The sequence below is a fragment of the Falco rusticolus genome, chromosome 4, assembly GCF_015220075.1.
Source record: "Falco rusticolus isolate bFalRus1 chromosome 4, bFalRus1.pri, whole genome shotgun sequence".
Taxonomy (NCBI): domain Eukaryota; kingdom Metazoa; phylum Chordata; class Aves; order Falconiformes; family Falconidae; genus Falco; species Falco rusticolus.
Genome location: NC_051190.1, coordinates 1250874 through 1264071, shown reverse-complemented (window position 1 = coordinate 1264071; position 13198 = coordinate 1250874). Strand labels below are relative to the sequence as shown.

The 13198-nt window shown below is 67.6% G+C and overlaps 1 protein-coding gene across 4 annotated transcripts; it reads right to left on the bottom strand.

Moving 5' to 3' along the window:
* Positions 1-275: 275 nt before the first annotated feature.
* On the bottom strand, positions 276-7661 carry CAMKV (CaM kinase like vesicle associated). 4 transcript variants are annotated; one of them, XM_037385696.1, is made up of 11 exons: positions 7503-7661; positions 4302-4410; positions 2943-3074; positions 2797-2871; positions 2582-2720; positions 2381-2501; positions 1916-1991; positions 1697-1833; positions 1537-1615; positions 1374-1461; positions 276-1169 (listed from the first exon to the last, which is right to left on the bottom strand). In XM_037385696.1, the coding sequence occupies exons 2-11, from the start codon at positions 4394-4396 to the stop codon at positions 942-944; spliced, it is 1170 nt and encodes a 389-aa protein (XP_037241593.1). In that variant the 5' UTR covers positions 4397-4410; positions 7503-7661; the 3' UTR covers positions 276-941. The 4 variants fall into 4 exon arrangements, with proteins under 4 accessions (XP_037241593.1, XP_037241592.1, XP_037241595.1 ...); XM_037385695.1 differs by lacking the exon at positions 7503-7661 and adding an exon at positions 4500-4648; XM_037385698.1 differs by lacking the exon at positions 7503-7661 and adding an exon at positions 4529-4617.
* Positions 7662-13198: the final 5537 nt, after the last annotated feature.

The following is a 13198-nucleotide window of genomic DNA, read 5'->3' as shown; positions in this document are numbered from 1 at the left end:
GGGCTAGCGCGGCCCCGCTCCACGGCCGGGGGCGGAGCCTGAGGGGGCGTGTCCTGCGCGCGAGGGCGGGGACAGGCCCCCGGCTCCCCCCGCTCGCCGCGCCCGTGTACCCTGGAGCCTAACGACGGCCGCTGGGCCGCGCGGCTCCTTCCCGGGGCGGGCGGGGGCCGGGAGAAGCTGCCGCAGGGCCCTGCCGCTCCCAACCGGGGCGGGCCCCGCCGCCCGCCGAGTTGGACAGGGCCCCACAGAGAGACAGGGCAGGCGCTGGTGCCGTCTCAGTTTGTCCTCAGCGGGTCTTTATTTGCCAGAGATACAGCGGGGGGCGCCGGCGGCAGCCGCGGGCAGAGCCGGCCCTGCAGGCATGCAGCTGCGGGGGGGAAGCGGGGTCCGGGCCGGGGGGGCACGGGGAGGCCGCTCGGGATCCTCCGGACACGATGCGCGGGGGCGCGCGGGCCGCCCCCGGGCGGGGAGGGGGTCCGTGCCGCCTCGCCCCCCGCTACGCGGCCCCCCGGGATGAGGGGGGCTGCCAGGTGCTCTGCCCGCTGCGCCCCCCCGGGATGGGAGGGGGGGGTGGTGCAGATGCTCTGCCCGCGACCCTCTCACGGCCCCGCACATGCACGCGTGTCCGGGGGCCCCGCGCCGCCCCCCCAGCCCTGCGGGGCTCGCGGCCGGAGGGCTGCCCCGTATCTCTGGGCATCCCCGGGGGAGGACGGCGGCGGGGGACAGACTGAGAGAGCAGGGGGAGGGGGGAGTGACGGGGCGGGGGGGACAGACCGACCGGCAAAGCCACCGAGGGGGGAGAGGGGGGCCGGGGAGGACGGGCTCCATGCAGGGCTCTGCCCCGCGGCCGGCTCTCCGTCGGGGCACGTAGAAAAGGGGCCGCAGGCGGGGGCGCGGGGGGGCCATGCCGGGGCTATGTACAGAGGAGCGGGGGGCGCCGCTCAGCCGGCCTGCTCGCTGGGGGCCTCGGCGGCGGCGGCCCCGTCCCCATTACACGTGGCGGCGGGCGGCGGGCGGGGGGCCGGGGACTGCGCGGCGGCGGGCGGCGTGCCGGGGGCCGCAGTGTCCGTGGCGGCGGCGGCGGCGGCGGCGGGGGCCGGGGCCGGGGCCGTCTCCGTCTGCTCGGGCGCCCGCAGGCGTTTCATGAGCGTCGTCACTCGCACGGCTTTCTGCGGGCGGAGGGAGAGGCGGGGGGCGGTGGGGTGCTGCCCTGCCCCCGGGCCCCTCACCGGGGCGTCGGGTCCCCCACCAGGGATGCCTGCGGGGGGCTGGTGGGGTCGCAGGGGGTGGCAGCCCCGCCCCCTGCCCCAGGCTGACAGCTGGGCTGGGCTCGGCTGAGAGGGGAAACTGAGGCACGGGGCACCCCCACCCACCTTCCACTTGGCCCGGGCAAAGTTCTTCTCGATCTGGGCACAGACACCATCCTTGATGTTCTTGTCGGAGGCAGCGTTGCCGGAGATCCTGGGTAGGCAGGGAGGGGTGAGCAGCCCCTGCCAGCCCCCCCCCAGCCCCCTGCCCACCCCCGCTGCCCCTCACCACTCGTGGGAGATGGCCTCCTCCGCTGTGATCCGCTGGTCCTGCTCCACCTCCATCAGGCGCGTCACCAGCTCCTTGGCTGGGGACACAGGGTGGGGAAGTGAGTGCAGGGGGACAACGTGGGACCCTGTGTGTGTCCCCCTCCCAGTGCAGGGCTCACCTGCCTGCGAGATGTCGTCCCAGTATGGCGGATCAAATTCGTAGTCCCCAGCCAGGATTTTGCGGAAGAGGTTCTTGTCATGGTTCTCATAGTCATCCTCGTCTGCCTCCTCATAGAAGGGGGGGTTCCCCGAGAGGCTGGGGGACAGGGTAGGGGGGCTTAGACCAGCCCCTGGCCCCTGGCCCCCCACGACCACCCTGGCCTTCACCCCGCACTCACAGGATGTACATGATGACGCCGATGGCCCAGCAGTCCACTGGCCGCCCGTACCGCTGCCGCCCCACCACCTCCGGAGCTGCGAGGGACAGGAGAGCAGCCCTGCCCCGGGGTCCCCAGTGCCCTGGCCCCTCACCCCCAGGGTGATGGGGAGAGGGAGATACCGACTGGGAGCACCGTGCATTGGCCCCGGGGTGATGGGGAGCAGCAGAGACCCAGCAGGAGCACCCAGGATCAGCCCCGGGGTGATGGGGAGCCACAGGGACCCACTGGGAGAACCCAGGATCAGCCCTGGGGTGATGGGAAGCAGGAGGGACCTGCCAGGAGCACCCATGACCATCACGTATCCGATGGGAGCCCCCAGGACTGGTCCCCAGTGTGGCCAGGAGCAGCAGGGACGTGCTGGGACCCCGGCAGTGCTACCCACCCCCGCCCACCCACCCGCCCGCCCGGCTGGCTCTCACCCACCCAGGTACTCAGGGGTGCCACAGGGCTCCTTGATGAGCCCATTCTCCAACTTGGCCAGGTGGAAGTCGCTGATGACGATCTTGGAGTTCTTCAGGCGGTTATAGTACACCAGGTTCTCCAGCTGCGGGCGCAAGGGCCGTGAGCACTGGGGTGGGGGGCACACCAGCACCCACGGGTCCTCCCACCCACTCCCCCACCCACCTTGAGGTTCCTGTGGACAATCTTGAGTGAGTGCAGGTAGGCAACCGCCTCCAGCACCTGCCGGATGACGTTGCTGGTGTCCCTCTCCGAATAGTACCCCTGGTCCAGGATCCAGTCGAAGACTTCCCGGCCAGTGGCCCTGCCAACAGCAGCTCTGCCAAGACACACCCCCAACGGGGCACCCCCCGCCAGCCCCCCGCACCCCCAAAACTTACAGCTCCAGGAAGATGAAATACTCCTTGCGGGTGATGTAGACGTCCACCAGCTGTAGAATGTTGGGGTGCTTCACCCTACAGACACATAGGGGCATGGGCAGGGGTCCCTGCTTTGCCTGGAAGCCCCCCCTGGCCCCAGCACTCACATTTTGAGGATAATGATCTCATTTTTGGCCGCCTTCCGCACTTTCCGCCCATCTCGCTTCAGAAACTTCTTGCAGGTGTACAGCTTCCCTGTTGTCTTCTCCTTGGCCCGGAAGATTTCACAGAACTCCTCCCTGCAAGGGTGCCTGCAGCTGTCACCCCCCTGGGGACTGCCCAGCTCGTGGTGCTTGGGTGGTCCCCAGACCCACCAGCACCCCCACCCCACCCCAATCCCAGCAGTGAGGGGAGATGCTGCTGGGGTGGAAGGAAGCTGCAGTGAAGAGTCTCTCTGGAGGCAAGAGGATGTGTGTGTGTGAAAGCCAGTGAGAAGGAACTGATATGGAACAAGCAGATCAATAGGGAAGGGAGGAAATTTGCTGATTAAAAAGCCCCCTCCCCACAGCAGCCGGGGTCAGACCCACTGCCGAGCTGCCCATGCCAAGGCAGAACAGCAGCACACCCCAACATTAATGTCAGTGCTGCAGTCGGGAAGAAAGAAGGGGATATGCACCGGTTGCCTGGGGATGCTGCAATATTTCTGTTCTATTATTAATGGTGCTCGAGCCCATCGGCCAGGCCAGAGCCGCAGGGGAGCCCCTGGGGCACACTTGGCACCGCTCTGCCAAAGCCTTGGGCTTTCCTGCACCCCCCGGCTGCACCAAAATCCTCATGGCCACCGCCTTGGGTGCAGGGCAGCTGGGACCCATGGGTTTTGGGACAGGCTGCCCAGAGGATGGAGTAAAGCTCTAGGAGCACCCAAACAGGTCCCCACTGCCACAACACATCACCCTGCCAGGCATGACCCACAGCCAAGCGGTCCTGGTGTTTTGAAGGCCGATGGAAAAATTTCTGCTGAATATTTTGGGGTCAAACCACTCTCAGTTGGGTCTGGGGGCTTCATTTTTTGAAGTGCTTCCTAGCGGGTCCCCCAGCATAGCAATCAAAGCGGGTCCCCCAGCATAGCAATCAAAGTGGGGAAGCAGCAGCACTTGTCCCCTGCAGACGACATCTGTCCTTTTCTTTACTGGAGCAGAGCCCTCCTGCTTCCTGGAGCACTCAGGGGAGCTGGGATCGTGTGGAATTGCTGCAATCCCCGCAAATCTGGGGGGAGGAGGTAGCGATACGGGGAGCTGCCCAGCTGCAGCCAGCAGCAGCTGGGAAACCTCGCCACCCTCCTTGGAGCTGGCGACAGATACCCCCCACCCCCAGCAGCGAGAGGGACTAGGGGACAGCCACCCCAGCATGTGCCCTGCCCAGCCCAGCTGTGGACCATGGGCAGCATCGTGCTGCTCCTCAGCCCGCAGCACACAGGCGGTTGGGGTCCCTGGGGCACCCGCGGGGCCAGGGAGGGACCAACTCACGTTTTGATGACCTGGCCCAGGTCATATCTGTCGGTCACCTCAGACGGCTGGTTATAATCTTTCTTGTCTCCCAGTGTCACGCAGCCAAACGGCATCGCAGGGCCCGGTGCTGGCAGGGCAGGGAGAGGCGGTGAGCACCCCGGCACCACCCTCCACCCCCCGGAACTGCACCAGCCCCCCCCGAGCCGTGCTAGTTACAGCTAGTGCTGTAAAACCTGACGAAGTACAGCGGCTGCTTTTGCTCCCTGGCTACCACAAGCCACCACATGCCCAATGCCACCAATGCGCGTCCATCCCCGTGGCATCCGGCCGCTCTGCCTGGGCTTGGGGCGCCGGCAGGGCTGCGAGCCAGCCCCCCTGGCCCCAGTTCACAGATTGTTAATGATTTATTAAGTAGCCAGGGCTAGCGCAGAGCCTGGAGCACCCACTAGGGAAGCAAGTGGAGGCACAGACCCTTTCCGGTATCTCAGCTCGGTTTTGCCCCGGTTTTGCCTCACGGTGACATTTCTGTAGTCAGGGTTTCCCCAGGCAAAACATCATTGCACACTGTCACATGTGCAGTGACTTACACCAGCCTCAGCTCCCTGGCCCTGACCAGCCCCGGGTGCCCAACTGCAGCACCGGGCAGGCGGGCACGGCTGTTCAGCAGTGCCGGCACTCCTGCTGCCTGCAGTGGGCAGGTCACCGACCTCGGCACGTGCCAGCTCCTCTGGCCCTTTTGGCAGGACATTTTGCCCCTTGCTTTCCTGCTGAGAACCCTTCGAAACCAGACCCTGCTTGGAAGCTTCCCAGCAAAAAATTGGTCCCATGAAGTGATTTTTTTCCTTTTCCCACCCTGTTACCAGGAGGAAGTTCCAGCTGATGCTATTTTCTGATGGCTCAGAAAGAGACAGGGCTGCCCAGGCCCCCCCCCCCCCAGTCCTCTTGGATGGACCCAAGCAGGACCCCACAACGGGATGCTGGCACGACGCTGGAGGCACTCATCACCCGGTGCTAAAGCTCCTGAAATGCCACGCTGCGGATGTGCTGGCCTTGCCATGCTGTGCCAGCAGCGCCCGGGGGCCTGGCAGCGAGGGCCACGGGCAGGATGGCAGTGCGGGATGCGGGAGCCGGCATCGCGGGTACCCAAGCGCCGAGCCTGTTGCTATGGCAATGGGAGCTGGAGATGCAGAAAGCGGCACATCCTTCGGAGGGGGCAGGGACGGGTAGCACCTGGCAGCACCCAACCCACCTGCGGGTGCATGGCCCCGTCTCCGCCACGTGAGCTCTGGGAGGAAGGTGGTCCTGTCCACAGCACCCTGGGCATGCACCTCAGCATTCCCTGGGGTGACTGACCCCAAATCTGGGTGGGCTGTGGGTGCAGCAGGCTAGGGAAAAGGGGGATGCTCCTTCCTGCCTTAATCCCTTGGAGCTGACCTGCCCTCTGTGCCTGCCCCAGCGATGCCTGCAAGATGGGTGCTCCCTGCTCACATGACACCCAGGCACCCTCCTGCCGAGAAAGCCCACAATGGGCAAGAGCACCTGCCCTGTCCCACTCAGGGTGCACCCAGCCCCAAAAGAGAAGCAGACCACCCATGGGACACCCCTGCCCATGCCACAGACCGGGTGAGGCTTTCCAGCCCACACTTGGTTCATCCCAACAGCCTCCCTGGCAAACGTGTCCTGCCTGGCACCTGCATGGCCCCCTGCCACACGACCTCGGCTCTACCATGCCACTGTGGCCAGCCGAGGGGGACGAGGGCTGTCCTGGCAGCTGCTGGCATGGCGGCAGGCTCGGTGCCACGGGCTGGCACAGGCAGGGCTGGCCTGCGGGTGGGTGGGAATGCTGCCAGCGCCGGCGGCATGATGCCAGGATTAGCTGGGAAGGGGACCCGGGTGGGATGATATATCGGGATTTTATTGCTGTCTCTGTGAGTGCTCAGCTAATCTGCGCTCATAAAATTAGTTCCCATTGGTTTAGTGGGGACCCATCCTGCCAGGGCTGAGCACTGGCACCCTCCCCTGCCCGAGGCTGGCTCAGGGGGGCTCAGCTCTCGTGGGGTACCCCACAAGTGAGGCTGGCACCTAGCCCCACATTGGGGCCAGCACCTGCGCCCCACAGGCGAGAGCGCCCCCACCGTGGCAGGGGTGCCCAGAGAAGGGGTGGGTGAAGGGGCAAGCGCTCCCTCCCTGGGGTGCCGGGGGGGAGGCTGGGTGCTGTGCTGGCACCCGTGCGCAGCCAGCCCCCCCCCACTCCCCCCTCCCCAAAGCATCTAATTTGGGAGCAGAAGCAACAGCAGGTGTAAGACAATAGCGGGGAAGTGGGTGGCCGGGTGCGGATGGCACGGAGGGATGACGCAGCCACGCAGCCCTCACCAGTGGGTCCCCCAGCCCCCCGCACCCCAGCCCTGCCCCACGGCGTGGGGTGCCACCGGCCGGCGCTCCATCTGCAACCCCGCTTCCACCTGCAGCTGCCCTGGACGTGTCCGTGGAGGGGGTCTCCGCTGGCATCCCACCCCCCACATCCCGGGGGAAGGATGCACCGAGGAGAGGCAGAAAACGCCGCCGGGCCGAGACGGACCGGCACACCAGCAGTGCAGGAGGCGGCAGGCGGAGGGGCTGCGCCAGTCCCGCGCTGCCCGCAGGAGCGCCCGGGCTGGGCAGCGGCGGGGCCGGGCCGCAGCCCCCGACCCCCAGCCCCGGCAGAGGGGCGAGGGGCAGCCCGGGCCGCGCACCGCAGGGGAGCTTTCGGCCGCGGCCGGCTGGGAGCGATGCGGCAGCGGGAGGGGAGCGGGGCTGCGGGAGAGAGGGGCCGGGGCCCGGGAGAGGAGGCTGGGCGGCGGGGGCGCGGGGCGAGGCCCCCCGGCCCGGCTCGCCGGGCTCCGCACCGGCCCCGGGGGGGCGAGCAGGGACGCGCGGGGGGGGGGGCCGGGCTCCGGCAGCGCGCCGTGCCCGCGGCGCCCGTCGGGGCTGGGGCTCTGCGGGACGCGGGGTGCCGGCGGGGCAGGGGCGGTGGCGGGCGGCCGTCGGGGCGCACACGGAGCCGGGTCTGGCTCCGCCGGGGGGTACCGGGCCACCGCGGGGCGGGGGACAGCGCGGGGGCAGCCCCCGGCCAAGTGCCGAAGCCCAGCAACGCGCCCACCCCGGGCCCGGCCCCCCTCGCCCACGGCACGGACCGGCACGGCTGGGCTCGGGGCTGTCCCGGCGCGGCGCGGCGCTCACCTGCACGCCTCTCCGACCGCAAAGGGGGGCCGCGGCCCGGGGCCGCCGCTTGGGGGGGCCGCACGCCCCTCCCTCCCGCCCTTCCGCGCGGGGCCGGTGCGGTGCCGGGCCGAGCCGAGCCGAGCCGAGCCGAGCCGAGCCGGGCCGGGCCGAGCCGAGCCGAGCCGAGCCGTCGGTCCGTCGCGGCGCGGCCCCGCGCGCCCGGCGCGGCAAGTTGGGGGGGCGGGACCGCGGGGCCCCGCCCCCGGGGCGCCCCTCCCCGCCCCTGACGTCACCGCCAAACTTCGCGCCCCGCCCGTCGCGCGCGGGAGAGGCGCCCGCGGGGCTGGGACGCGCGTGGCTCCGGGGACGCGCCCCCGCAGCGCGGCGGGACGGGGCAGCCGTGTCCCCCGGGGCGGCCACTGCCCTGGGCAGGGCGGCGGCGCAGCCACCACCAGCGGGCCGGGACGCTGCCACTGCCTGGGGTCCGGGAACCCACGGGACCCCGCGCCGTTGCCCACGCGGCGGCGGCTCGGGGGGTGCGTAAATACCCGTGACCCCCCGCGGCTCGCTCCGTTCCAGCTGCTGCCCGGCCGGGTGAGCCCAGCTGCCTGTGGTGTCCCCTGAGCCTGTCCCTGCTGTCCCAGTCCGAGCTCCTCCCCCGGCGGGTGGCCGCCCAAGGGATGCTGTGCCCCACGGGCCGCATCCAGCCATGGCATCACAGCAGGCTTTGCTGGTGGGAGAGAGGGGACACTGGGGTGAGCTGGCATCCCCTGGGCTGCAGATGGGATGGATGGAATGGAATGGTGTGGGATAGGATGGGATGGGACAGGATGGATAGGATGAGAAGAGATGGGATGGGATGGGACAGATGGGATCCGATGGGATAGGATGTGGTGGGATGGATGGGACGGGACAGGAGGAGGTTATTAGCAGAGCTGAGTGTGGGCTCAGCATCACAGGTGTCTGTCCCCTGAGGACACTAAAAGGTGCCATGACGATGTGGGCAGGCACATGGTCCTGCCTCCGTGCCATGATCCTCATGGGAACCACACAACTTCCTTCCCTTGTCCTCCGCGTCCAGCTGTGGGGTCAAAGGCTCCGCTCACTCCCCCATGGACCGGGATTGTCTGTGCCCCATGGCCTGAGCCAAGGGGCAAGAAAGAGGCAAGAAATTGGCCACCACGATGCTCTTAACTCTGCCCACAGCCCAGGGCAGGCAGCACAGCCCCAGCGGGGGCAGGCAGGTCCCCAGCCCCTGCAGCACCTCGCTCCTCATGCGGTGCAGCCATGTGCACAGGCTCCCAAATGGCTGCGTGCCGTGTGCTGCCATTTGTGGCCCTTATGGTGCCGCTTCCAAACTGCAACCCCACTCCCCTGCCCTCGTGCCCCTGCACCCACCAAACCCCAGGTCCTCAGAAGCACCCAGCCCACAGCACCCTGAGCCACCACAGGGCTGTGGCCATCCTCTCCTAGGAGCTACAGCCCCCCATGGCCGGGTCAGACAGGCCCACGGACAGGGGACACTGCGGTCCCATCCCCAAAACCAGCATCTCCCCTCTGCGCACAAGGAGACCAGGCAGCACCCCAAGGCAGAGGCAGCCTGGGGCACCCCACGTACCTGTCCCCTGCGTGCCCCCGAGCCCCGCGAGCCCTGGGCCCGCTGCCACCCGTGCCAGGTAATCAATGGCACGTGAGAGCAGGGGAATTAGCAGGGCACTGTAGTCTGAGCTTCTAATCAAGAGTTTAATCATAGCGGCTGGCAACAGCATGGCACAGTTACTAATCTTTGCACCTCGCGGGAACCTGGAGCGTAACTCACAATTACTTGGCAGGTGCCCGGTGCAGCTCAGGGCTGCCCAGCGGTGGTTCGCAGCTCTGGGGACAGACCAGTGCTCCTCCAGCACCCCTCGGCCCAGCTCACGCCCGTCACCTCCTGGCACCAGCCGTCTGCCCGGGGCAGGGCTGCCCCGGGGTCCCATCACTTCCCCCGGTCTCCTGCTGGCCCCAGCCCTGGTTGGGGTCTTGGGCCACCCTGTGTGCCGTTTTGGGGCGATCAGCTCTGCTGAGCCCAATGGCACTGGTCCCTGCTGTGCCCTGCCCCACTGACCTGCTCACCCACCACCCCGTGGATCCACCGTGCTGTGCACCCACTACCCCAGGCACCCACCACCCCAGGCACCCACCACCCCAGGCACCCACTGCCTCAGGTACCCACTGCCTCAGGTACCCCCCACTGCAAGCACCCACTGCCCTGTGCACCCACCACCCTTCCCACTGCCCTGCAGTGAGCCCAAAGCTGGCTGTGGGATGACATGGCCAGTCTGCAGTGACATTTCCTGCAGGACCCTGGAGTGAGCAAGCCCGGGCTGCCCAGTGTGGGGCTGCCAGGGCTGGGGGCACCAGCTGTACCCCTCTGCCTTGGGTGAGGGACAGTGGATGGGGGGGACCCGGCTGTACCCCTCTGCTTCGGGGGGGGACGGACATGGGTGGGGGGAGAGCCAGCGGGTGGAGGGGGTGCAGGGCAAGCCTGGCCTGGCAGCCTGGTGCCATGGGGTGCGTGCTGGGGTGCAGGGGGGGGTGGGGGGGTGCAGCGTGTCCGTGACTCAAGCGCCACGTGGCACCGCATCCCTGCGTGCTTGCCATCACCATGGCAACCGCCAGGCAATCAGCGATAATTGCACAGTCGGCACGGCAACGGGGCCAAATAAACCCCATCCCTCCTTTCGGGGGGGCTGGCAGGGGGGCAGAGGGAGGGAAAAAAGGGGCACAGCCACTGATCACCACCCCTGGCCCTTTTTTTGGGTCAGCAGCGGGGGCGGGGGGGGGGGGGGGCACAGTGGCAGGGTTGCCCTCCCCGTGCACCCTGGGTTCCCCATGCACCCTGGAAGGCGTCAAGGGAGGTGGCCAGCAAGCAGTCCAGCCAGGCAACCATGCAGCGGTGGGGGGGACCCCCAGCTCAGCAGGCAGGCATGGTGCCCCCTGCCCACAGCAGGTGGTGGGGGCCAGCAGCACCTCAGGACAACGGAATTGCTCATCCTCCAGGAGCAGCCCCGAGGGGCAGGGGGGGTGAGGGGCAGGTTCCCCCCAGCCCCCAGCAGGACACAGCAGCAGGTCTCCTTCAAGTGGTGCAGGGGGCTGGCACCCAGGTGGACCCTGTGGGACCCCAGCAGCTGGCCCAGGTGGAGCGTTAGGGTGGCCACGGCTGTGGCCAGGCAGGGGGTGGGTTGGGGGAGAGCAGTGCATAGCCCTGCTGCACCCTGCCACATAGGAGGTGCTGGCACTGCAGCCCACTGCCACACCGGTGTCAGAGCAGCCAGTGAGCAGAGTGGGGCAGCACCAGCATGGCCGGTGCCCCAAAGTCCTTGGAGAGCAGGTTGGCCACCTTGTCCTGCTTGGCGGTGGGGGAGAGCGGGGCAGCTGTGGCCAGCACCGCCACCTCCTTGGGCCAGATGCCCAGCTCCTGGTACAGGACACGGTGCCACAGCTCCTCCAGCTCATCCCAGTCAGTGACCACGTTGTGGGTTAGGACAGGGCCACCCTCTGCCTGGCTGGGCACCACTGACTGCAACTGCTCATCCTGGGGCAGCCCACTCCTTGTGTGGCTCATCCCTTGTGTCGATGACAAGATGACAACAGCACACAAAGCCTTGTGCCTCTGCACCAGCTTGGCCCCCATCACATCTAGGGCTGGCTCTGGTCCCCAGAGCCCTGCCTGGGAGGGGGGATGGTCACCACAGTGACCACCTGCACCACAGTGGTGACATGACCCGTGGCATCAGGGTTTGGTTCCCCTTCCCATTGGAAGACCTTTGGGGGCCCCTGTGTCCCCTGGGGTGGTACCTGCAGCTGTAGTGACCAGGGTGCAGGGAGGCTGCTCGGGGTGAGGAGTTCCACGTGCAAGTCAAGTGGGGCTCCTTGCCGGGAGAGAGCCAGCCCCCGGTGAGAGGAGTGGGACCAGGACCGGGAGCAGGACTGGGACATGGCTGGCACAGGTCCTGACCAGGCACTGAGATGGGGTGAGCCTCTACGGCTGAGGGCAGATGCTGTCAGGGGCAGAAAAAGGAGAAAAAGATGTGCCTTATAGGCTAGAAGGCTTCAGGGTGAAGAAAAGTTCCTTGGGGACAAGAGATGGCCAAGAGCTACCAAAGCGCCCCAGGGACCACCACAGCTGCTCAGGCCAGCAGAGCTCCCTGGGCGCAGAGGTGCCCGGGCAGTGCGGGTGCCCTGGGTGTGGGTGCCCCAGGTGCGGGTGCCAGAGCCGGGTGGGGAGGACAGAGGGACAGGGCTGGCTGCAGGGGCCGGGTGCACAGCCTGCCCAGGGTGCAGGCAGCAGGGGCCGGGGTGCGGGCAGCCCCCCGCCAATTGCAGTCATCATTAGCAAAACTTACTGGTTTCTAAAAACGGCGCTGCAGCGGCCGCTCTTCACACCCGCTCCCCAGTGCGCCAGCAGCCGCTAAAAACAGCTTGGCGCTGCCTGCTGCCTCCTGCCACCCCTCGCCGGGCCGGCTGGCACCAGAGCGCGCCGTCTTGCGCAGGTGCTGATCTGGCACAATTCTGCCCATCGCTGGTCAAGCCCCCACCCCTGGCTGCCTGGTGGGCCGCGGTGAGGTAAAAGAGGGGCACCCGCCGCAGGCACCGGCACTTGCACCCACTTTGCCATGAGGAGCCCAAACCCACTGCTGGTGCGACGTGCCATTGGAGCAGCACTGGCAAAGGCCGGCACAGCGCGTCCCCGGGAGCTGCCAGCGGCAGGACTGTGCCCGGCTCTGCCTGTGCACCCGCAGCCCCGCGTGTGGCCACTCATGTTTTATAGATGGGTCTGATTTTAATAATTAATCCCTGCTAACGACAGCACTTTCCCCAAATAAAACATTTAAAGTGCTGTGTGTGCAAGGCGTGCTGCCGGGGTGGGATGCTGGCTGCTCTGCCGCAGCCGGGGCTGGTGGGCACACCACGATGTGGCATGGCACAGTATGGCACAGTGTGGCACGGCATGGCATGGCCGCACACACCCAAAGCTCAACCAGGTGCTCCACCAACCATGCCCAGCCCTGCAGCACCTTAGGGTGCCACTCAGCTGGTACCCACCCATGCACCTCTGAGGCACCCCACAGCAGGGGCAGGGGTGCCAGATGCCCTGCAAGATGCCACCCTGCAAGGTCCCCCTGCCTGTCCCCTGTGCTGTGGCTGTGTGTGCAGCACCAGCGCCAATCCCGGCTGGCAGCAGCAGGCAGGGGCAGACAGGGGTGGGCGCTTGCCAGCCCATGGCATTAAAGGCCGGGTGCTCACTCCTCACCTCCCGCTGTGTAATTAGGGCAGGATAAATGCGTATTAGCATGAAATCTGTCATCTCCGCAAGCACATTTGCTGGGGGGGAGGCAGCCTTAGGCACGTCACTGTAACCATGCGAGGTTTGTCAGCTAACAAGCAGTTTGCTGCACCGCCCCACCGTCAGGCACCTGACAGCCCTGCTCACATGGGGTGCCCCTGGGGCTGCCCCCCATGTCACAGGACAGGGGGCCTGGCACCTATCTGCTACCCAGCCACAACCCTGGGCACCCGCCCTGCCCGGTGCTGAGGGGGGCAACACCCAGAGTGCCTGTCTGTCCATCTGTCCATCCCTCCCTGCATCCCTCCCTGCATCCCAGCTGCTGGCAGTGCCCCAGCCAGCTGCCCCAGCCACAACCCCGGCACCCAGCATCCCCCAGCACCCC